This window comes from Castor canadensis, chromosome 7, assembly GCF_047511655.1.
Source record: "Castor canadensis chromosome 7, mCasCan1.hap1v2, whole genome shotgun sequence".
NCBI lineage: Eukaryota > Metazoa > Chordata > Mammalia > Rodentia > Castoridae > Castor > Castor canadensis.
The window spans coordinates 133,287,065-133,311,795 of NC_133392.1; the positions used below are offsets into that span (position 1 = coordinate 133,287,065).

Consider the following 24,731-nt stretch of genomic DNA (forward strand, 5'->3'; position numbering starts at 1 on the left):
AGTCTCCCTGCCCTGATCTTGGGAGGAGACAACTATTGGATAAGGTCTCAAGTCCCATGGCTGGCTCTTAGCCTCTTGAAGAGGCGATAGACATGGTGGCAGACAGATTCTTAGTTTGGAAGGACCTTTGGAATGAGAGTCCAGAGATGTGGAATGTTCTTCCAAAGGCCCCAAAATAAAGGCTTAGTCCCCAATTTGGCACCATTGAGAGGCGGGTGAAAACCTTAAGAGATGGGGCCTAGTGGGAAATCACCTGGGGAATTGGGAATGTGCCCTTGAAGGAGAATGTAGGACCAGAGCCCCTGCTTTTTCTCTCTTTAGCTTCCTGGCTACCATGAAATGAGTAGCTGTGCTCCATTTTGTACTGTACCACACTCCCCACAGTGGGGCCAAACAATCACTTGACTATAAACCCTCTGAAACCATGAACCAAAATGATCCATTCCTCTTAGTAAATTATCTCGGGCGTTTTGTCACAGTAACAGAAAGCTCACTAAGTCCTATGTCTTTGTTATGGATGGGAAACTGAAGCATGATGAGAAAGGGGATTTGTTCAGATAGTGAGTCAGTCAGTCTCCCGACATTCAGTGCCTCCACCAATCTGCCAGACCTTTGTCTGAAACCCTAGGCTCATGGGAAACCCAACACTTTATTGTGTACATGAGAGGATCCCTTCCTCTGCACAAGGGAGGCCCTCCCAAGCCCAGGTAGAGGGGCTGCTGTCCTGCAGCATGGCCCTGGCCTCACCCCTGCTGCCAGATCTGCCTCCTGAAGGCCCAGCAGGTGTGCAGAGGAGCACATCCCTAGGCCCCACCTTACTGTTGTGCCTGTGGATGGGACGGGCCCAGGATCTGCTCTTAATGACACAGTTTGGGTAGCTGGACTCTGTCTGTTCCCGCAGGTAAATTACAGGCTTAGTGAGTCCAAAATCAAATAAACACTGCAACTCCCAGCAGCTGCTCCAAGAAGAACAGCCATTTCCGGGAACAGTGGAGGCTGAGACAAACCTCTCCACCCAACTTAGTCTAATTACTACCTGTCACTCCCCTGGGACAGGGGCCCTTCTTTGACTCACATGCCCCAGAAACAGGACTGCTGGGCCCCAAAGTGATACTGACTTTGGCAACCAGTCTGTTCATAGCTCCCAGCCATAAGCAAACTCTGACAGTCCTCACCCTTGCCCCATGCCTTCCCAGAGGGTGTGGGAGTACAGGAGAGAAGCCAACTTCATTTCACTGAGTGGCTGGTGGTGGCAGTCTGCAGGCCTGCTGAGGATGTGGAGGGCTTATTCGGATGCAGAGGGAGACGTAGTTAAGTGGATCATTGATGGAGTCATGGGCAAGGAGAGGCAATGTGGCACCTGCTATGTTGCCAGCCTGGACCACCCACTGCTTCTGCTAGGCGTTACCTTGGTCTCAGTGCTCAGCACCAAATTGGTCAATATGGAAGAGATGGAGGAGGGAAATGGACGTCTCCAAGGTTCTTTGCTTTTCTGAGGAGCATACCTCTTCCCCACACAAGAGAAGGGCAGGCCCAAGGCAAGGAAAGACACATAACATGAAATGTCCCTACTGGTTTCACCTGCAATCATGAAGCCCAGCCAGCTGGTTCGTTGGGTCAAGTTAGAAGAATACAATAGCACAGTGTACTGAAGACTTGTGTGTGTTTAATTATGCCCCAGAAATGCCCAAGCAATGCATCTGGGAAGGGGAAGAGCCCTCTGGCCCAAACTCAAACCCCATGGGGAATAGTCTAGGGCCAGGGGTGCCTCAGGCTCTCCAGGGACAGCCACAGACACATCCTAATAGAGGACTTCAGTCCTCTATGATTATTACTATTGCATGTTATTAGTACAGCACGGTCAGTACAGCTCTGAAGTACCATGTGCATTTGGCCTTGGGTAGGGCTAGGGGAGGATAGTTTGCCACTAACCCCAGGGTGGGGGGCAGGGGGACCTGAAAAGGAGTAGAAACTTAGTAGGAAAGGAACAGGGGAAGTGAGGGCCCCTCACTACCTCTGCCTGAGCTATGACAGCTTCTTAGGGTTTCCTGCCTCTGGAGAGCGGGCTGACCCCGATGGGGAGCGGCGGCTGCAGCAGGGCAGGTCCGCAGGGCCTTGGTGTGGCCTCAGTGGCAGCCGCAGGCCTTGACCACCATGTTGCGGTGCTTGCGCAGGATGACGTTGTTGCTGCTGTCATAGTAAAGCACAGACGTGGCGCTTAGCTTGGTGGGCGCACAGCACGCCTTGGGGACAGTGTCTGGCTTCATCAGGTGCACCTGGCCAGGGAAGGGACACAGGCAGGGTCATGAGCACAGCGGCCTCCTTCAAGGACCTGCCCAGCCCAGCCCCAGCTCGTGCCTGCTGCCCACCCCAACCTGTCTCACAGGTCTCAGTCCCCTAGCCACACCTGAGGTCATTATCCACCCACGACCAGGGCACGTCCCCCCATGCAGGTCTGTCCTGCCCACTGCCCTCAGGGCACAGCTGGGACACCTGGCAAGGCTGATCAGACCCTGCACACCTGTGCTTCAGCTCTCCAGACCCCCTGCCCACTCCCTGCATCACCCACTCCGGCCCAGACGTGGACAAACTTGCTGGCCAGTAGCACCACCTCCCCTGGGGCCTCCCTTCCCTACTCTTCTCTGTGCTTCTACTATGTCCCATCAGGTCTCAGCAGCAGCCTTGCAGACTGTCAGCCAAGGAATGCACACGGAATCAAAGGGTTCCCCTCTCCCAGCCTCTGGCCTCTGGAGAAGAGGGTGGGGAGACGGGAGTGTTTCAATGGACACATATAACAAAAGCAGAGCCAGCTGAGCACAGGACACATGGGAGGTTGGATGGGTAGGCAGGGTGGCTAGTGAGAGGCCTGGCATCCTAGGCCAAGGGCTAAGAGCTGTTCTGGGGATAACAGGAAGGACCCAGAATCTCTCGGTCAAGAATAACACAGGCCAGTTTCCATATTAGGAAGATCCCACAGGTTGCTGTGTGGACAGAGGCTATAAGGGGTGCTCCTGGAGGGACAGCTCTTGGCCCTCAGGACCCCAAGGCTCTCCTCATGAATCCCAGACTCTCCTCATGAATCCCAGACTCTCCTTGGGCCACTGTGGCTCCTCTTCCTGCCCAGGTAGCCCTGTCTCCTCTCCTTCCTCCTCTCCCTCATCCTCCTCCTCTTCCTCTTTGGCCACTTCTCCTGCAGGGTTGCTGCTCCTCTCCAGGGGTCTCGTCTGGAGTCAGGACAGAGATGTCCACGTGCATGGCTCTCACACTCCAACATTGCCTTGGACCTCTGCTCAGCACCACCGTGCAGATCCACCTGTGTACCTGGCCTACCATGTGGGGTCTGGTAGGGCCTCAGCATGGCTACTGATGTCCTCTGACCCTGACAGCAATTCTGCCTCCATGCCAAACTGTCTAGTCTTCATCCTCACCTCACCTCAGTGGGTGGTGCCCTCATCTGCGTGGGGCTCAGGCCCTACCTGGGGCCTCCTTGGCTCTCCTCTTCCTTCTACCTGCTCCCCGAGTGTGGAGGATGCTCAGCACCCACTGTCTACGCAGACCACTTCCCAACCCCCACCAACCTGCCCTGACTCCTGTTGGGGCCACAGTCAACCTCACTGACCTCCTTGCCTCCTCCACTCTCCACCCCTGAGGTCCATCCTGCCATGGCTGCCACAGTTCTGGAGAGGAACTCTCCAGTTATGACAGCGTTTTGCTAAATCCCCAACAGCTGCTCAGTATGCTAGGACTAAAGTCTGTTGTCCTTACAGGGATCCCAGGCCATAGAGGAACCCGCCATGCCCACCCCAATCCCATGCCCCTACTTCTTGCCCTTCTCCCTGCTGGCCCCTCCCATCTTAGGGCATTTGCACTTGCTCCTTGTCCTGGACAATTTTCTCCACTCTCTGCTCCTGGTGCAGACAGGCCCAGCCCTGGCTGCCTCTTCATCTTAGAATGACATCACGCTGGGCTTGCCTGTGTGCTCACCATGTCCTCCCAAGAAGACAGTGACTGTCCTGTCTTGTTTGCTGCCTGGTAGTGTAGCAGCGAGGAGGATCAGAAGAAAACAGTCTAGGCCTGAGTCCTGAGAAAGTAGCAGGGAGGTAGGGATGGCATAGCAGAGAGATAAAACCTGAGAAATCTGAACATGAGGACGGTCACATAGCACCAGGGAGGGGAAAGTCACATAGCAGGAGGGTACAGTAGCCAATAAAATTAAATAAAACCATACATGGATTAGACCTTGCTTTTTGCTTCTGTAATCTGCTTGCAAGGGTATGTAAGGTGAGACTCCTTTGTTCTCAGGGCTCAGCCTTTGGACATGAGTCTGCTGAGTCTGTGCTGACACAATAAAACGTTGCTTCCGGCTAATTGCCTCAAGAGTCCCGTATCTCAGCTAGCAACCTCCTGCAACAGTAGATGGTGAACATTTACTTTTTTGAGCCCCATGGCCCTGGAAAGCCAGTGGCTAGAGGTCATGGCTAAGACATGGTGGGGAGGGAATGAGTCCTGAAAGGGGCAGCACACCCATCACACCAGGGGCCTCCCTTGCCTGGGGCACAAGGGCTGGGTGCCTCGGCAGCCCACACATCCTATCACCACCCTCAGTTGCTTCTTTCAAGACAGCACCTTCTGGGCATCCATCCAGTGACGCACTGCCCGTTGTGAAAGGAAGTGTTAGTTAGCATGGCTCAAAGGGGCTCCTGTTAGTTCCTTACTCTCTTCCAAGGAAGCACTTGGAACAAAGACCTGCTAGAAAAACATAAGGTGTAGGATACTGGGCTCTAGGATTCCAGGCAAAAAGTTCAACACCAGAACCAAAGCACAAAACTTGGCAATAAGGCACCGTGATCCCACTGGAAACTTCTCCATGGTCAGAGTGGCTAACTGAGGCTTCACCAACGCAGCGAGCTGGGAAATCACTGCCAGGAAAGAAGCCAGGGTACGCCCCAGGTAGAAGCCAGGTGCAGGGCACACTGGGGAGTATCTGGCCAGGCGAGGGTGGTGAGTAGGCAGATGCCACATGTGCACTGTGTGTCTGTGTTTCAGGGAGGCCACCTACCAGTGTACCCAGTGGACCAATGCATGGAGATCACACAGGCATGTTCATCTGTGTCATGTGCACCTGACTCAGACCACAGAGCTGTGCCTGTGTCCATCAGGACCCACCCCACAGGTCACTGAGCCCTACACAAGAAGCATAGTGTCCAGAACCTGTGTGGACACAACTGTCTAGCATTAAGTCTGCTGGGCACACATGCAGCTGAAGGAGGAAGCAGCTTTTCAGAGTGGGGCTGTGGTTACCTGGCTGAGTCCCTGCAGAGAAAGCACCTCTGGGCAGCAACTCTCTCCCTTCCGGCAGAGAATTTCTTTCCTCAGCCCCCCCCACCCCAGGGGTCCAGCGGCTGCAGTACTGACCAGGGACTGCAGGATGGCATGGTTGGTGGCATTCATGCATGAGTCCAGCGGGAAGGAGCACTCTCCATCACAGTAATAGGCCGAGTAGCCCTGAGGGGCGATGACCCAGTCCTAGGGGAAGGGAGAAGGTGAGTTCAAGCCATGTGGCCTCTCCAGGGCTCTTCAGCCCAGTCCTGACAAAGGAGGCCTGGGGCTGCCCCTCAACCTCCCTGAGCCTCAGTGCCCAGTACCCCACCCTCAGTTCCTCTTGGGTAGCCCACATCCCAGAAGCCTGAATCTGGTCAGTGACCCTCAGTAGATGGGGTTGGGTGCAAGTTCTGTCCCTGACACACCCCATCCTCTGCTGTTTTCCCTGAGCCTGCCACCTTACATCCCCTGGGGCTGCAGTTATAGCAAATGGTGGAGGCCCTGTCCACGAAGCCTCAGTTTCCCTGCAGTAACAATGACAGTTCAGTTGGCTGAGGGCTCAGGTAGTCTCCGTGTTCATGGTTTTTATATTAAAACCACTTTTACACCATGAAAGCAGCGTGTTCTCACTTTAGAGAACTTGAAAAACTCAGAAGGAAAAACTACAGAACAAAATGAAAGCTGCCTGCATTTCCACCCTCCCAGGATATGCCATGGCCTGGGTGGGGACAGTGAGTTTGGGAGAAGGAAAGGAAGGAAGTACCAGCCATCCGAGGTCCTGGAAGCTGACGTAGAGCTCATGCCGACGGCATAGCTGCCGACCACGGGAGCCGTGGCTGTCATCTGCAGGGACAGACAGTGCCAGGTCAATTCTGGGGCTCCTGCTCTGAGCAGTTACCATGGCGGGGCAGAGGGGCACATTTATCAAATAAAGGAGCAACAGGAAACTAAACCATTGGGTTTCACAAATCCTATTCTGGATCCCTGCTCAGGTCTTGACCCAGCTCAACAACCTTCAATGGCTCCAATCGCCTTGTCTTGCAGGCCATGGAACTTCAGAACCCAGAACACAGCCCAGCAGGAAGCTCGGCCATCTATCCCATGCTTCCACTTTCCTCTGAACACTGCTCCTGACTCCAGCCCACCTCCCTGCCAGGCCCACTCCACAGGCTCAAGGGCTTAGGGATCCTCCCTGGGAAGTAGGCTGCAGCCCAAGCCCAGGCCCAGGCCCTGCACTCACCAAAAATCCCTGGGAGTTTGTTGGGGTGTGGCAGCTCATTGGGCTTTTTTAGCTGCCTCCTCTTCGGGGGCCTCACTGCACGTGGGACACGGGTAGGACTTGGACTGGCTCTGAAGAAGGTGACCATGAAAGGCTGTCCGGAGCATGGTGCCTGTCGCCCCAGCAGACCGGCCAGGCCAGGATCCAGCTGTGCCCTGAGACAGAGAGGACAGAGTTACTTACTGATGGTGGCCCTGCTGGGGACACAGCAGGGGCCTCTCTGCTCCTCAGCAGGAGCTAGAGGCTGGGGACCTGAGAGGACCCTCTGAACCTTGGTTTCCTCATCTGGAGCAGGGAGTCCCAAGTCCAGCTCCAGCTCCCTGACTGCTGTCTGAGGTGGGGGAGGGGAGTGGTTGTTAGAGGGCCTCAGGGAACCCCAGGCATCACTGCCAGTGACCTGGAGGTCATGGATATCTGTGCACCATTTGACAGGTTTTTCCCCACTAGTTACCTCAGCACTCCTTACAGTAGTCCATATTTCATACTTCACAGAAAACCCATCAGGGTCACCCAGCGATGATCACAGTCCATTGCTAGTGTTACTAGGAACCAGGGCTCCCTCTGCAGCCAGAGGACCCAAGGCCCGGGTGGGCCCTGTCCTCTGCCCGCACTGTCTGGGGACGTGAATGTGTGATTTATGAACCAGCAGCTCATGGTAGCCTTGGCTAGGACTTGGCCAGGACTTGTTCTGCCAGCAATGCCCTGCTGGGCCTTCCCCAGGTGGGGACATCACTGGGAAGACATCAGAACAAAGTCACAGAGCCCGGAGTTGGCCTGAGTCAACTCATTCCAGGGCCAAGGTCACTAGACCGGGCTGGTGGTTAGAAAGAAAGAAGGAAAAGGATGCAGGGAAACATGATCTGGGCCTCAGTCCCAGGAAGAGGAAGACCATGAAACGGACTTTACAGATTGGGGATGCCATTAAAAACAGAGTCAGCCTCAATATGCAGGCCTCCACCAAAACCAGCCTGCCTGCTGCTTTGTCCTGCAATCGGCCTCTTGTCTTTTTCAATGATAAAAGCAGTGTAATAAATAACCACAGTGAAGAAACTCGTGAAGGACCAAAGTGGTGCCACAGGCCTGTAATTCCAGCTACATGGAAAGTAGAGATTGGAGGATGGTGGTTTTAGGCCAGCCTTGGCAAAAAGTTAGGGAGACTCTCATCTCAACCAATAAGTCAGATGTGGTGGTACACCTCTATAATACCAGTTACACAAAAGCAAAGTTAGAAGGATTTCAGTCCAAGTCTGGCCCTGGGCAAAAATTCAAGATCCTCTCTGCAGAAAAGAGCACCTGCCTAGCAAGCAGAAGGACTTGAGTTTAATCCTCAGTGCCACAAAACAAACAAACAAACACAACAACAAACCATTGAGAAAAATACCATCCATAAAATCTGTCCCAGCACAGATGCTCATTTCACATTTCTGGGCTTATTCCATTGTGCTGATTTAAGTTTTACACAGTCGTCAGCACAGCAAAGAAGTCTGTATTTTTAAAAACTTTCTAACATAAATGTTTTCCCTATTAAGCTTAGATCCCACAGAAGGGAACCAGCAGGGTGGGGGAGAGGCTGATGGGGTGAATATGCTCTAAGTACATCATATGCATGTATGAAAATAGCATAATGAACCCACTAAAAGCTGTTAAAAAGAAGGGGGTTAAGAAAGAGGAATATAATTTGATGAATTTAAATATACATTACAGGCATGTATGTAAATATCACAATAAAGCTCTTTGTACAATTGATTCATGCTAATTAAAATTTTTTTAAACTAGTCCTGACAGGAAACATTTCAAATTCCTAAAATCCCTTCGAGCAGATATTCTGGACTTAATCATTAGCTCATCGTTAGGAGTCAGGTTATTTCCTGGTTCTGTTATAGAGATGAGGATGCAGAACCTCCTCACTCTGAAATTCCTCATACCGAAGCACAGAAGCTCGGTGCTGTTCATTTTTGTGTCTCACTAGACACAAAAATGAACAGTTAACAGAAGTCCATGTTGTAAGCACCAATGCACAGGCACACATTGCTCTATTCACAGACAGACACATGCACGTTCATGTGTGCATTCTGCACTCAGGTCTGTTTATTCCACACGTATCCTACCAGCTTCTCCACTGCACAGCACAAGTCAAGGCCACTGCCTGCTCCACCTACAGTCCATGCAAAGGTCAGCCCTTCAGCAGCTGGGGCCTCAGACCAGGTGTCCACTGGCTATTTGATGGAATGACCCATCCACCTGGAGACCACACTTTGATGTATACATCATCTGCACCAACAAATGTGCTGGGCCCTTGAGGTTGAAATCCATGGGGACAGGGATACAAATTTCAGGGCTGGCATTGGGAGGAGGCCCAGGGAGAGCCATATGAAAGTACAGAACATGGCGGGTAGAAGCCATGGGGAATCATTCACTGGGAGGACACTGAACCATAGTGCAGAGAAAAAGGCAATAGAGATTCCAGAGCAGAGAATGGATTGAGCAGGATTGGCATAGGGAATGGAACATGGTGTTGGGGTGATGGTCACAGTGCCTGGCACAAGAGTGGGCTCCATAGACTTGGGTGACACATCGGGTGGCGTCAGACCCAGGGCAGACTCCAGGCCTGTGTGTGCCACTGCTCCCTTCTGCGGAGTCCTGGGCTCTGGCAGACATGAGGCTACCGAGGCAGTCAGCACCCCAGGGTTGGTCCTCCTTTGCTTTTCTTTTGCACAACTGTGTTCAAGGGTCTTCCAGGGTCTTCTGGGCATAGAATGGATAGCATATTAGAGCAGTTACACATAAGATCCTTGCAGAGCTTCTTGGAGTTAGCTTGGATGGGTGTTGGGGACCTCTGGGTCTCTCACAGCCAGCTGAGCCTGGACCAAGGGCTGTTGGGTGCAGCTAATCCAAGGTTCCCATTTTTCAGAAGCACCAACTAAGGCCTACAGAGAGCAGCAATTGTTCAAGGGCCTAAAGCAAGCAGCTACAGAGACAGGACATTCATACCCTGCCTAGCAGACAGCAGAGGTCTTGTGAGGGTAGGGACAGGAGGACAAGGGGTGCTCCTTCTGAGTTCTGCATCCAGCAGGCCTGCAAGAAACTGTCACCCTTGCCGAACCCCAGAGTTCTTCCAAAAGCTTTTCTTTTTGACCCCCATCCTTGGGCAGACCCTTGCTCCAGCTGGCTGTAGGGGAGGCCCAGACAGGCCTGGTGGTGGCTCCCAGGTTGCCCAGCTCTGGGCAGACTCCATCTCAGAAAGGCAAAGGTGAGGGCTTCAGAGGCCTCTGAGGCCTAGGATCCCTGCCTCTGACTTGACCTTGTGAGGAATCTGGCATATCTTTTACAGTTGTTGGTTATGTGCTGGCCTGCCCCAAGATTTGGGGAGCCCTGTGGCCTTCTCCTGGATGGAAGATGGTACCCCTCTGGACTCAGGAAGCCCTATAAGGCCCTAGCCTCACCTCATGTCTGGAGCTTAACAATTCTTCCTAATTGCAGGGGTCAAGCCTTTATTCATGTCCACTCCTCAGCCATGCCAGGCCAAATATGCCCCATCTCTTCCCAAGGTGTCTTGCTCTGGGGCCAGATGGCCATTCCTGCGCCCATGCCCCACCTCAGCCTACAGGTGGAAGTGACCACTAGATCATGTGTCTCCCTCATTCTTACTCTCCTGATTGACCTCCCATCTGTCTGCTCCTGGAACCCTCTGCCTCTCCATGCCACTGCTGGAGACTTCTCCCAACTTCCAGGACAGAACAGGTGCCCCAGAAGGCCCAGAAAGTGCCTGGTCATTCACCCAGTGGCATCCCATCACCCCCATCTGCTGGGGTCCCTGCCCTCCCCACATTCTATCTGATCCCCTCCCCATCTCTCCATTCTGGGATCTGATCCTTCCTTGAAGTGAGGATCAAATAGGGCCCTCAGAAAGGCCAGTGGGTAGCTTCTAGAATAGACTCTCTGACTAGCGTTCCTGTGGCTGTAAGGGTCCTGGAGCTGCATCCACAAAGAGAACCTTGTACACCAGGCCGTCACAGCATGCACACACAACACACACACATTCTCTCTCTGACACACACACACACACACACACACACACACACAGCTATCTACAGATTGTTTGACTTTAGGTGTGAGACTATAGATTCACATTCCAGAGATGCTGTTCAGTGAGGAGGGAAAATTTCACACAGGCCTGTTGAGCCTCCAGAACACAAGGGAGGACGGACATTATGTAATGTGGCTGACATGGGATACTGCAGCCTAAGTAGAGAGACCTGGTCCAGGCCATCAGCTAGGTTTCTAGGCCTTTGTGACACACATGGGGACTGGTTATGTACAGAGGAGCCATCTAGGTAGAATGCCAGCACCACCCATCCCCCCCCCCCGCCCTCCCCAGTTACCAGGTCCCTTCCCATGAAGATGTTCCTGCCTTCCTTTTAAGAACACCTATGCAGCTCCCAGGAGAAGGGATGAGCGAGGAGGAGGGCAGGCCACAGGGAAATACAATCAGGATAAAATGCAGGTCCGGGAAGAGGGGTCAGAGGGGCTAAAGGACAACAGCTTCCATGAGCACAGCCTTATGCAAACTTAGGTTTGTGTAGTTTTCATGGCAACCGTAAATGGAACCATAGGTGAACTCTGGGTGCGGTTCTTTTCTCTGTCATCATTTCCCCACACGTCGAGATTCAATTGTGAGGAGAGGCACTGGAGTGAAATCCTGCTGGGGACCCTCTGGAGCTACAGGTGATTTACTGTAACACCACAGAGGGTGGCTGAGGGAGGGACATCTAGTGGCCTCAGTGAGTTTGGCAGAGGTCTCTGTGGTACTCACAGGACACATGGGTTCAGGTTAGACTTTTTCCCTCTGTTTTTAATTAAAGTCACCTGCTCCTGACAGAACATAGTTTGTCTGGCTACAGAAGCCTGAGAGCCCAGCAGCACTAGTGAGGTCCTCTGCAGAGCATTCAGGTGGTCACTGCGCTCTCTGGGGAGAGCAGCCCCAGAGCCCACACTTGGGTCAGGGCTGCTCCCACATCAGGTTGCCACCTGCTGCATGGGCCTGAGGTTTGGGGACACAGCAAAGTCACAGCCTGTGCTCTTCTTGAGTTCATCCATGGTACAGCCTTCCCAGAGCTCCATTAGCATCAGCCCCTTGCTTTCATTCACGTCAAACACGGCCTTCTCAGTGATGATGCGGTGCACACAGTTCTTCCCGGTCAGCGGCAAGGTGCATGTCTCCAGGATTTTGGGGGTCTTTTCTTTGGTGCAGTGCTCCATAGTGACCACCACTCTGGTCTTGGGATTGGACACCAAATCCATAGCCCCACCCATCCCTTTCACCTTCTTTCCAGGTATCATCCAGTTGGCCAAGTCCCCATATTTAGAAACCTGCATTGCACCAAGCATGGTCAGTTGGAGGTGTCCCCCTCTGATCATGGCAAAGGACTCATCACTGGAGAAGAAGCAGCCCCCAGGAACCACAGTGACTGTCTGCTTGCCTGCATTGATGATGTCCGGGTCCACTTCTTCCTTTAATGGGAAGGGGCCCAAGCCTAGGATCCCGTTTTCGCTGTGCAGATAAACTGTCTTGTCGGGGCTGATGAAGTTGCTGGCCAGGACAGGAATCCCGATGCCCAGATTGGCATACATGCCATCCTCGAATTCCAGAGCTGCGCGTTTGACGATCCGGGTCTTAATGTCCTCTTTCAAGCTGGATTTGCTGTCTCCCTTGTTCCGAGTGGTTAGACGCTCGATTCTCTTCTCGAATTTTGGCCCCTTGATCACGCGATCTACATAAATGTTGGAAACGTGAACATCTTCTGGAGGAAATGTGCCCACATCCACAATCTCTTCCACCTCCACCACGGTGACATCAGCGGCCTTGCACATGGGCACGTTGAAGTTGCGGGCGCTTCCCCTGAAGACCACGTTGCCTGAGCGGTCAGCCTTCCAGCCCTTCACGAAGGCGAAGTCCCCCTTGATGGCGCGCTCCAGGAGGTAGTGCTGGCCCTTGAACTCCCGCACCTCCCGGGGCCTACTCAGGTTGAGCCGGTGGCCATCGGAGGAGTAGTGAATGGGCGTGCCCCCTTCCTGCACCATGGTCCCATACCCGGTGGGCGTGTAGAAGGCAGGCACACCGGCACCTCCAGCCCGGATGCGCTCGGCCAGAGTGCCCTGAGGGGTCATCTCCAGTTCCAGCTGGCCAGACAGGAACTGCTTCTCACACAGCGCGTTCTCCCCCAGGTACGAGCAGATTATGCGCTTGACCTGCTTGGTGGTGAGCAGGAGGCCCAGGCCGAAGTCGTCTACGCCCACGTTGCTGCTGACCACCTTGAGGTCCTTCACGCGCGTCTTGAGCAGTGCCCCGATCAGGTTCTCCGGGATCCCGCACAGCCCGAAGCCCCCGAGCATGACGGTCGCCCCGTCTTTGACGTCAATCACCGCCTCCACAGGGTCTGTGTAGAACTTGACGCGGGAGCAGGGACTGGTGGAGAAGCGGCGGGCGCAACCCTGGAACAGCTCGGGCCCCGCATGGCCAGCGGGGACGCCACGCCCCAGCGCAGACGCCAGGAGCCGCAGCGCCGCCATGGTCCGCCCGGCTCCACGGCCAAGGACCGGCCAGAGACCCGCCAGTTGCACCCCAGGAGCGCGCCCTGGCCACGGCGCGCGTCACAGAGCAGGGAGGGCGCGCATCCCGGACCACGTAACAGCTTCACCGAGTTCCTGGCCAGCCGACATCCCAAACCCGCCGAGCTTCCCGCGACAGTGGGTGCCTGATGAAGGGGCGCTGCAGGATCACCTGATCTGGCTGATGCCCAGGGTACAGCCACCGTTCACTGAGCAGTGGTTAAGCACTTGGTTAGTCCCCTTGGTAACTTGCAGTGAGTCACTCAATGTGGGAAGTTACCTCTCCCTCTTAGAAAGGGAGGGTCTTATTTTTTTCTTTGTTTTTTGTCGTACTGGGGTTTGAACTCAGGGCCCCTTGCTTGCTAGGCTGGTGCTCTACCACTTGAGCCACTCTGCCATCTCTGTTTTGTGTTGGAATTTTCAAGATAGGGTCTCGAGAACTATTTGCCTGAGGATCCTTCTGATCTCTGCCTCCAGAGTAGGTAGAATTACAGATGTGAGCCACTGGCCTTGGCTCAGAGGTTGTTTGTTGCTGTTGCTTTTGGCACTACTGGAGTCTGAACTCAGTACCTCACAGTTTGGTACCCCATCACTTAAGCCACACCCCCATCCTCTTTTGCTTTTGCTTATTTTTCAGGTAGGGTCTGGTGTTTTGGGTCTGACCCAGCTGGACCGAGATCTTCCTATCTAAAGCCTCCCATGTAGCAGCATTACAGGCCACTACCACACATGGCTTATTGATTGACATGTCTCAGGTTGTACGCCAACAGAGAACTTCCTGATCCAGAGAGTTCTTTAAGATCCTGATACTAACTCTCTCTCTCTCTCTCTCTCTCTCTCTCTCTCTCTCTCTCTTTCCTGTACACTGCTGTTAAACTCTGAACACCTTGCCCAGGTCTAACCTGACTCAGAGTGACCCCTATCCACTCCTCTGTCACCTCTCCTTCCAAACTCTCCCTCCAAGGCTCTGCTCCTCCATTTGGCCATCTTGCTGGACCTTAGTCCAGTCTTGTGCCCACTTTGGGCCTCGTGCCCACTTTTGCCTCATGTAGAGGAAGCGCTACCAAAACACTGTGTGAATGAGTGAGTGAACCTCATTCTGTGGATGAAGAAACAGCTGTGGAAAGGGCAGCGGCCTGCCGAGGTCACTGACTTAGGACACCGCAGAGTCAGGATTCCAACCCAGACCCTAGCACTCAGAGCCTGAGGGTGCAAGATGTCCCCCCGTGCCCTGCAGTGAGGAACCTAGGCTGCTGCATAGGGAGAGGCACCCTTTTCTGGACAGGACCAGGGACTCTCTCTTAGGAGCTCAGATGCTCTGTAGACCCAGAGGAGGAAAGCAGTCTCCTGAGGGCTCTCTCTTTCCACTCACTGAGTCCTCATAGTGGGCACAGACAAGAAAGGCTGGGCACATGGCCCCAGTGAGGCCACTCTGTACAGTAGCCAGGCCTCTGTTGGAGCCACCAGGAGCCCAGAGGCAGCTCCCAGACAAGCACTGAGCCTCACCATCCTCGGTTTCCACACAGAGGCGGAGTCCCAGGTCCTTGTTACGGTTCAACAGCCAGCGGTCACTGGCTGCCGTGACGTCCAGCACCAGCCAGCCCTCGTCCCCAGCTCGGAGCGTCTGAAGATCCAAAAAGAACAAGTCAGACTCCCTGTGGACACGAAAGAACAATTAACCAAGGGTGTCGAGGCCAGGCACAGAGCCTCTGTGTGTCTGTTGCCCACTTTAGGGGCATTACTGGAGCATCTCGCTGCCCTGGCTCTGGGCTGGGCCCCTTTGGTGCCATACTTCACTAGTAACTCAAAAATGTGTTATTGTACCCATGTACAGATGGGGAAGCTGAGGCTCAATGGTTCAGTGACACATCCAAGGCCCCCAATCAGGACAGCAAGGTGAGGACTTTCTGGCCATGCATCTTTTCCCAACTCTGGGGCTGTCCTCCAAGGAACCTTCCCTTTCTGGGAAATGTCCTACCATACCCAGGGCTCCACAAAACCTTAACCATTAGACAATGAGGTGGGGTGGGTGCCTTGGGCAAGGGAAGGTACCTGTTGGAGTGCTCCTGGACCACCTCGAACATGCTGACATGCAGGGTCATGTTGAGCAGATGGATGCTGGGCTCCTTATAAATCCGGAACTCAGCAGCTGTGCCTGCCTCCCCGGCTGGAATCTGGGTCAGGTCAAAGTAGAACTCCTTCCAGTGGGGCTCCTGGTGGCCCAAGTCATGGTCACGCTCCACTGGAAGGCAAAGTGGGTCTGGGCTGTCATTAGTAGCTGGGATGGCTTGAGCTTCAGAGTAGGGCTCCAGGCAACCTGCTTCCTCCTCTGCAATCAGGCTTGTTCCAAGCTCTGCTCCAGGTGTAGACAGGCTCCAAGAGGTCATGTACTGAGGAACTCAGCAAGTGCTCAACAGGCCCCAAGTCCCAAGCCCTACTGTGATCCTCACCAGGTACCCTACTTGTTCCATGACCCACAAATGAGACAGCAGATAGACCCTCCTCTGGGAGCTCCCAGGGAAAAGGGGAGATGGATGTCAGACCCAAGGCAGAAAAAGGCCACAGTCCCAGGGCAAAACTTGGTGGACAGGGACATAACTGGTTGCATTTAAGAGGGACAGGGGACACCCCAGAGCCTGGTCTTATGCCTGGATGGGAGATAGGGAAACTGAGATCTTAGATTTGACAGCTGAGTGGGGCCATCAGGGAAAATGCTCCACAGAGGAAGGGCCAGTCTAACCAAGGTTAGGGCAGAAGGACCTGAGAGCAGGGAGGGAGAACCACTGCCAGAAACCACAGAGAAGAAATGACCCAAGTTTCTCTTTAGGGTGCAAGAAGGAAGAAGAGTCAACGTGTAAAGGAACAAGAAACACAGAGGCAGGGTCGCTTCCTAGAGAAGCTGTCAAGTGCTTGGGAAATCGCAGAGTCCCACAGGGTAATGGGATCTGAATAGCCTTAATGGAGGATGTGACATCTGAACTGGCTTTGAAGAATTGGAAGATGTCTTTGAGGGTAGAGGAGGTGGCAGGGGTGCTATAGGAAGAGCGGAGCTGGTATTCCCAGGTGAGAGGACCAAGAGCTGCCCAGAGATCTGTGTTGTGTGGTTCAGCAGTGCATCCAGCTGGGCCTGTCGGGGGAAGGGCTGGAATCTAGGACTAGGAGTGAGCTGTGCCTCTGGCCAATGGGCAGCAGCATGGTCTAAAGGATGGAGGACAGGGTAGGGTGAGAGCTGAGGTGGGAGCCATGAAGGGGCAGGCCTTGCTTTCTGGGTAAAGGCCAAAGTTGTAGAATAAAGTCCACATCTGCCCAGCTGCAGAAATGCCCAGAATAGTATATTTTGGGAAATCAGTCTCACTTTAGCCTCCTGTCACTTTCAAACATCAGAAATCTGGGTTTCGAGTGGGCAAACCCAACACTGAGATTTTAATTATATTTGTGTGTGTGTGTGTGTGTGTGTGTGTGTGTGTGTGTGTGTGTGTGTGTGTGTTTAAAAACTGTCTTTGGTTACTGAGCTTAGTGACCACATGTCAGGTTTTAAAAAGCACCAGGCAATATGGCTGGGGCAGATGTGGGGAGCATTTCTTACCTTAGTGGTGGGGACCTGCTCCAGGGGTGGAAATGCACACAGTTTTGCAATTGGCTTTTGGGATTTTTAGAAAAATAGTGTTTTTCACATAAAGTAGGTAAAAGTTCCTGGGGTGTAGCTCTGAAACAGACATTACTGGAACTGGCTAAAGGGAATGCCCTCTTTCTTTGTGAAGCCTGGATCCATAGCTGCTAGGTGACTGCTCCTTTGGATTAGGAAAGCTGGTGTTGTAGAAGAGCATTTGTTGGGGTCTGATTTTCCCTGACATGGGTCTTGGGCAAGTTGTCTCTGTTTTAGTTACAAGGACAGCAATGAGAGGTAGCTGGTCTGGCCAGGAGCTGGTGCTGCTGGTTCCAGCTCTCACCCTTCCAGCCCCCAGGTTCCCAATGTGGCCTCAGTCTCCCTGACTGTGAAGTGGGGATATGGGTGTCCTTTCCATACAGGGATGTGAAAGGGCAAATACTATGGGACAGGAGTTGTGGCCATTCCTTGGAAGGTAGAGAGACACTGACCTCTAATTTCCTAACTTAATGTATCAAAGTGATAGTGTCCAGACAGCTGCATCAGGAGACCATGTCTAAAAGTGGAGGTGGGGTTGAGGAGAAGCATTCAGTTTTACTTTTCTAAGTAAAAGTATAGAATGAGAATATATATCATGTAAATATGTCAGTTTAACTAAAGGAATCTGGATGGCTTTAAAGAGCCTGACCATGGTCATGGCATTTAACCTCCTGGGCTAAGTGTACCTATCTGCAAAAGGACCCTTTAATATAGGGTCAAAAGAACACTTTTGTAAAGAGCTAGGTTGTTCCTGTCACTCGTCGTTGGTTATGGTCCAGCACATGGGGAGCGTTTCCTTTCTGCTACATGCTCAGCCCTCACCTTCCTAAAACCAAGGTCTGGAATCTCCCAAAGATACTGGGACCCTATCAGGCAGCCCTTCATCAGTGTTCTGGCTTAGAGGACATAAAATTCAACTTGCATTTTTATTCACATGTGGGAATAGAGTACAAGAATCCTGGCTCCTGTCTTGGCCCCTTCCACCACAGTGGCCTACCACTGTGTGATGCTGAAAAATCAGCACAAAAGCTAAGTCAGAATTGGCCAAAAGCAAGATAGGCCCCCAAACGCACAGCACAAATGCTTGCTGTGCTTCCCATTCTGCTGCTCTGGTGCTAGGGTCCCCAGAGAAAATGTATGGGAAAGACCAAGGCCCATCCAATGTGAGTTCTTGGATTTTCCCAGTGAAATTCTGCTATTGGCTGCGGGATTGGGAAGTTCATCCATGCATTCCTAGCAGATTCAGATAGACTGGGATATATGTGTGCTTCTTGCCTGGCTACTGTCCTACATTTCAACCATTTGAGATATATCCTGCTAGGAATCCTCTCTCCAAAGTGGCCGTGGAAGGGACCTATGATGTTTGGAGCAAGATTTCTGAGTGGTAAATTATTTCCCCCATTTGCAATTAATAATTTTTTAGGGGGGGTTTCCATAAATTCATTTTTGGGCATTTGGAAGAAGATTCCTGACTATTTTCTTCTCATGATTCTGAAGGCTTTATAAGATCATTCACTTTTCCCATGTATTTTTTCTGATTACATCCAGGAATATTAATTCATTTATCCAACACACTTGGAAGCAGTGCTTATTGCACACAAGTCACTATGTAGGCATGGGGAACACTGCACTAAACAGCTCAGAGCAGCCCCTGTCCCATGGAGTTTATAGTCAGTGGGAAGTCACACCAAAACTAAGAAAGTTAGCCAATAGATCAGCATATATAACCTGGAATCCCAGCACTAAGGTGGCAAGGTAGGAGGATTGAGAGTTTGAGGCCAGCTTGGACTACATAATGAGATCCTGAATCACAAAGCAACATAAAAAAAATAGTGATAAGTGCTATGAGGGACATAAAGAGAGGGTGGGATTGGGAATATGCAGGGAATATGCAGTGGGCTGTATGATTTTAACTTTATTTTGAAATAATTTTGTATTTTTTAGATTTATAGAAAAGTTGCAAGAATAGTACAGAAACTTCTGATATATTTTCCTCTTATACCTTCTCCTAATAATATCTTATGTAACCAATCTATGATATAATTTTTAAAAAATTCAGGAAATTAATACTGATATATTCTCATGTCCTGCATGAGCATGTCCTAGAAACCTAACTGAGGGCAATGGGAGATGCAGAAGGGACAACAGACAGAAGACCAAACATGCACAAAGCTGGGACCAGGTAGGCTGGGTGCTCAGATGGAGATGCACAACAACCGCCTCCCCCGCGAGTTTATTATATAGAGTGGCAAAACAAGGTGGAGCAGCAGTTCTCAGGAGAGGGTGCATGACATTGTAATTTTTGGGAACAGGAGGAACCTGTGACCACTTCCCTCTGAAAGTAAACATCTTAGGAAAAACAGCCGTACTGCTTCTTGCCCACTTCTGTGTCTGGGCTGTGCCAACTCAAGCATGCAGTTTATTTGATACAGCTGTGCTTATGTACTCCACTCTCCACAATGTATTATTAACTAAACTACAGATTTATCTCAAATTCCACCAGTTTTTCCACTAATATCCTGTTTCTGTTTCAGGATTTTAAATCCAGGATCCCATCTTATATTTCTTGTCACTTCTGCTTGGGTTCTTCTCATCTATAACAATCTATAAATCTTTTCTTGCTTTTCATGTCCTTGATACTTTTGAAGAGTACTGCTCAGTTATTCTGTAGCAGGTTTCTCTCTTTTGAGTTTGTTTGATGCTTTCTCACAGTTAGAGTGAAGTCATGAATTTTGGAGAATACCATAGAAGGGATATACGCTTTTCATATCATCAAATTAGACACCAGGATGTCAATATGTCTTATTACTAGTGATATTAACTCTGATTCCTTGGTGTCTGCCATTTTCCTCTGAATATCATTATTTTTTCTTTTGTAAATAATAAGTATTTACGAAGGAGATCTTTTGGGATTATGTGCATATCCTGCGTCTCCTTAAACTTCTGCCCAGTAATTTTTATCACCCATTAGTGAATCTTGCCTGCACCAATTATTCTCCAGTTCTGCAAGAGTCATTTTTGTTTCTCTTTTCCCCTTCCTTACTTATTTAACTGGGATTCTTTTCAAAGGAAGACTTGTCCTTTCTCCCATAATTATTTAATTATTTATTTATATTATTATGTATTCGTATGCTTATTTTATTCTACAGCCTAATCCAATTCTCTCCCTCTCTCTGTCTTTCCTTAAGGTCTCACTATGTAGCTAAGGCTGACCTTGAACTTTTGATCCTCCTGTCTCAGCCTCCTGAGTGCTGGGATTACAGGTGTGCACCACCACTCCTTGCTCACTATTTATTATATTGCTCAAATTGTGCCAGCTTTGGCCACTGGGCACCTCTCTCAGGTGGTTCCTGTATTCTTTTAACACACACTCTTTCATCCTTTTTTGAGAACTTTATGTATAGCACCATAAAATGCTATAGGCTTATCTAGTGATATCCCATTCTTGGAATCAGCCATTTTCCCAAAGAACTTTGGTTCATTGGAGAGGTGTTCAGAAACCATGGCCTGGTCATAGTGTGCACTCATTACTACAGGAGCAAAATTGCTTTTAAACTCTCAGTGGACAGAGCTAGAAAATATACTAACCCATGCATAGACACACATTTATATTTATGTATCCATCTACTTATTTAGATATATGTATTTTAAAAATCTGAGCTCAAGCTAGGTACTGGTGGCTCATGCCTGTAATCCTAGCTACTCAGGAGGCAGAGAGCAGGAGGATCTGTGCGGTTATTTTGTGTGGTACTTGGAAAGACCTGTTGACTAAGACTCTCTAAGATAAACTGAGTTCTCTCTTGCATCACAGGCAAGAGTACAATCCCTATGGAAAGTCCAGCAAGAATCTAGAAAAGTCACATATGCTTTTATTCCCAAATCCTATTTCCAAGAAAATCACAAAGACACTCACAAAAATATAGAATGATGCATGCACAAGGTTACTTGTTATAGCATAATTGTGTAATTTATTGCAGCAAAAGACTAGAAACAACCCAAATGTCAACAGGAGACAAGCTGGATAAACTATGGTACATCTCCTTAGTGGGGTGCAATGCATTTGCAAAAAAGAATATTACTACTTTAGAAAGAATCAAGGTGAATATTACAGATAATATACATTTTATCTAAGAAAAGGTAAAAAGTAGAAATATTATAAACACACATTAAACATACATATTTAGGTATGAGTATAATTGCATATTTTAAATAGGGAGATGATAGACTACCAATTAATAAGCCAAGTTAAAAAACAGTTACCTTTTAAGGGAGAAAGGGAATGGAGACAGGGCATAGAGGATGGAGGTCGAAAAAGATTGCTTTGGTGCTCTTTGTTTTATAAATTTTGTAAAAATTTCACACTAAGTATGAAACAAAATCAATTCAAAATACAAAAAGAAAGAGTAAACTTAAAAATAAAATGTAAAGCAAAGTAAATACATTAATTATGCATTGCACTGGTGGCTTAACCACACAATGAGGAATTCTTTTAAGTGATTTAAAAACAGAGTAATTTGACTCTGTAACCTTAGTAGGATATCTTAAGAACGAAATAAGGTACAAATAAATCTTAATTGGTTTTCAGTAATCACATTATTAAGGTAACATTCTTCTGTAACAATTATATATGTATTATAGATAACATATTATATATAATTATAGAATACCAGGGCTGGGGATATAGCTCAGTGGTAGAGTGCTTGATGAGCATGTGCAAGTCCTTGGGTTCAATTCCTAGCACCACCAAAAAAAAAAAAAGAAAAAAGAAATTATAGGCTAAAGTAAACCATATTATGTCGATGTTGTTAAGACCAACTTGTTTAGTATAAGAGAAAATAGAAGCTGGGCGCCGGTGGCTCATGCCTGTAATCCTATCTACTCAAGAGGCAGAGATCAGGAGGATCAAAGTTTGAAGCCAGCCTGGACAAATAGTTCACAAGACTCTATCACGGAAATACCCAACACAAAAAAGCACTGGTGGAGTGGTTCAAGTGGTAGAGTGCCTGTCTGACCTCTCCTGCCTCCCCTCAAACCTTTCCTAGCCCCTCAGGGCCCACAGGAGGAGCCTAGGCTCAGTTCTGTGTCCCAACGCCCTCTCAGCTGGCCCAGCCATGTGTCTGTCTGTTGTGTCCTCTACCTGCAGACACCTTCCATCAGAGTCACTTTTGGGGCTGTGCTCTCCGAGGTGGCCCTCTCCTGCCATGTCTAAAGGCTGCTCTCCCCTTAGTTCATCTGAGGAACCTCCTCTTCCCCTTCCCACCTTTCATAGACCAGGCAGTTGGCCTGTCCTTTTCTCTTGTGACAGGAATATGCGTCCCTGGTTTGCTGCCCATCTGGATGGCGAACTTTTTAGGGCAGGAACTGAACATGTGGGGTGGTTGTGGTTCCCAGCAGCAGGCTCATTAAGTCCTGTGTTCCAGGACAGAGACAGTACTTCCTGTCCTTTCTCAGGGCTGCTGCCTCCAGGACAGAGGTTCAGTGTCCAGCCTCTAGTCCCTTGGCCTGGGGCATCACTGCTGGTCTGGGAGTGACTTTCACATCACAACATTCCCACCAGAGGCCACCTATGATCCCATATTGCTATGGGACTTGCTGCCTCTCCCACCTGACGTAAGAAACAGGCTTTCCAGAGTCCTAGAGGAATACAGACTAGGCTTGTCTAGCTAGCCCTGCTACTAACAAAGGCCGAGGAGCCCCATTTAGACCTAGAACAAGACCCTGTCTCCTTGGCACCTTTAGGTTAGAGGAGGAAGAACCAAGGAACTGGTGAACTGTGAATTCTATACCCTGAAGGGGTTTCTTCTACCAGAAACTTCAGCACTGTGGAAAGGAGGCTCAGGTTCACTTATGAAGTATTTTCAGCCAGTCTCATTACTAACTTCAAGAGCTGTTTTCCTAAGTGGCTAATGCACACATAATTACTGGTCCACTAGTCAGAAGGCTTCAAACCCTAAATTAAAAGAGGACATCCACCCAGGCCACCACATCAAGCCTGCCAAGGTCAAAAATAGTCCCCAGGATATGAGCAAGAAGAATGGATTCCTCCAGTTGAAATTTGGGAAAGAACTGAATGGTGGGAATTTTTCAAAAAGAGGTGATCATGGTGATAGCTCCTTTTGTGCCTGGATCGCAGAGATCCTTGACCCTAAAGGGCTCAGGGAAGGAATAAACAAGACAGAATATATGAAAAGACTCACGCACTCAGGAAGGGAATGACGAAACCATATCGAGATGGCCAGAAGGCTGATGACCAACTGACAAAATTTTATTTTTCTCAGCAAGCTTTCTACAAAAGAGGAAGAGACTTAAACATCAAAACACTCTGACCTAGTTACAACCTTTCTGTTTTGGCCACCCTGCATTCTTACTGCTAGTGTCCTTGTCTAAGTATAAACTTCTTTTCAGTCAAGGGAAACCATTTAGCGTTCCTTCCCACCGTGATAGAGACATGGTGCACCTGCAGATTCCGACCTTGTCGGAATGCTGCTAGGCCACAGCAGCCTTGTCAGACTGTGGTTTTTGGTTCTCAACACTTTTGCCTGTGGGGGGAGGGGCTTCTGTGATGAAGTCGAATGAGTTTATATCTCTCCACCTCATGCTCATCCCTGGTGGAGCCCCATGAGTGGGCAGGTTATGAACACATTCTTTGCTACAGAGGTGGGGAGACTGAGGCCCAGAAGGAGCAGAAACTTTTTGGAGGTCATATGTGAGGTTACGGTCCTTTATGTGGACTTTCAGACTTGGTGCCAATATGAAATGAGTGGCCCTAGAGTTCAACAGTAGGTGTGATATGGGATGGGGGGGGTCCCTCCAACAAGGGCCCCTGGAATGTCTGCTGAAGACACCTTCCTCTAGGCAGGGCCCTGTGTGACTTGGAGTCTCAGGAGAGGACTTGGGAAGATGCTACATCCATTGTCAGCACCACAAAGGGGTGAACAGTGGCGGCTTCTGTCCCACTGGAAGGGGTCCAGACTCTATCACCTGACTCCAGAGATCCCAGGCCTCCTGCCACTCCTCTTCACTTTTGTGTCTGCCCTGAGCACCTGCATACAGGGGCTGGGACACATGGTGGGGTGGGGATGCCATGAAGAATCAGATTTGTCCCGTTTTCAGGTTGTTCAATTTCCCAAGGACCAGGAGAAAGTGCGGCTGGGTGTGTCACTGAATCAGAAAGGCAGAGTGAGCCTGGGATCCTAAGAGACATATGCACCTTGGGAGCTTTAGACTCTATCTCTGAACAAGCCTGTCTCTGCAGGATGGAGTTGGGCCGGGGTTTATGGAAACCCTCATTTAGCCCCTTTTAAAAATGGGTGGAGGCCGGGTGCTGGTGGCTCACACCTGTAATCCTAGCTACTCAGGAGGCAGAGACCAGGAGAATTGAGGTTCGAAACCATCCTGGGCAAAAAGTTTGCAAGACCCTATCAAAAAATCCCATCACAAAAAAGGGTTGGAGGAGTGGCTCAAGGTGTAGGCCCTGAGTTCAAACCCCAGTACCGTAATAATGAATGCATGAATGAATAAATAAATAAATAAGGGGTGGAGTTTTGGCAAGCAGAAGAGGAGATGGGGATGTTCTTGGCAGAGGGTACAAAGCAAGCTAAGCACAGAGGTAGGACATAATAGATCAGCTCCATTCATTAACCTCCTGCTCTGTGTCTGCATCCAGCTGGTCACAATGCACATCTGCTCTGTTCTACAGAAGCCTTGGGGACCAGCTTCACTTAGTTTGCCTTAAAGGTATAGAAACTTGGTTGAGACATTAAGCAACCTGTTCAACATCTCACAGATCCAAGTGCACACTCAGGATTAAAATCCAGGTTTAATATATCCACAAAATGATGTATATAAGAATGCTCTGGGCTGGGGATGTAGCTC

General features: G+C 50.2%; 2 protein-coding genes across 2 annotated transcripts in view; both read right to left on the minus strand.

The window, feature by feature from the left end:
- Positions 1-1,649: 1,649 nt before the first annotated feature.
- LOC109697321 (bone morphogenetic protein 8B-like) overlaps positions 1,650-24,731 on the minus strand; it is a 28,245-nt gene continuing 5,163 nt past the window's right edge. The window contains exons 2-8 of the mRNA XM_074080480.1: positions 15,263-15,452; positions 14,717-14,865; positions 12,719-12,726; positions 6,563-6,749; positions 6,086-6,165; positions 5,416-5,526; positions 1,650-2,276 (exon numbers count right to left, since the gene is read on the minus strand). Of these exons, the coding sequence (XP_073936581.1) occupies positions 2,127-2,276; positions 5,416-5,526; positions 6,086-6,165; positions 6,563-6,749; positions 12,719-12,726; positions 14,717-14,865; positions 15,263-15,452 (875 nt within the window). The 3' untranslated portion in view covers positions 1,650-2,126. The remainder of the gene's footprint in view (positions 2,277-5,415; positions 5,527-6,085; positions 6,166-6,562; positions 6,750-12,718; positions 12,727-14,716; positions 14,866-15,262; positions 15,453-24,731) is intronic.
- Positions 10,996-14,449, minus strand: LOC109697319 (succinyl-CoA:3-ketoacid coenzyme A transferase 2, mitochondrial-like). The gene has a single exon (XM_020180853.2). It carries the CDS (start codon positions 13,169-13,171, stop codon positions 11,618-11,620), a length of 1,554 nt encoding a protein of 517 aa, XP_020036442.1. The 5' UTR covers positions 13,172-14,449; the 3' UTR covers positions 10,996-11,617.

Bases quoted from the DNA above. Each gene is read 5' to 3' on its own strand.
- LOC109697319 (XM_020180853.2), bottom strand. From the start codon at position 13,171: ATGGCGGCGCTGCGGCTCCTGGCGTCTGCGCTGGGGCGTGGCGTCCCC.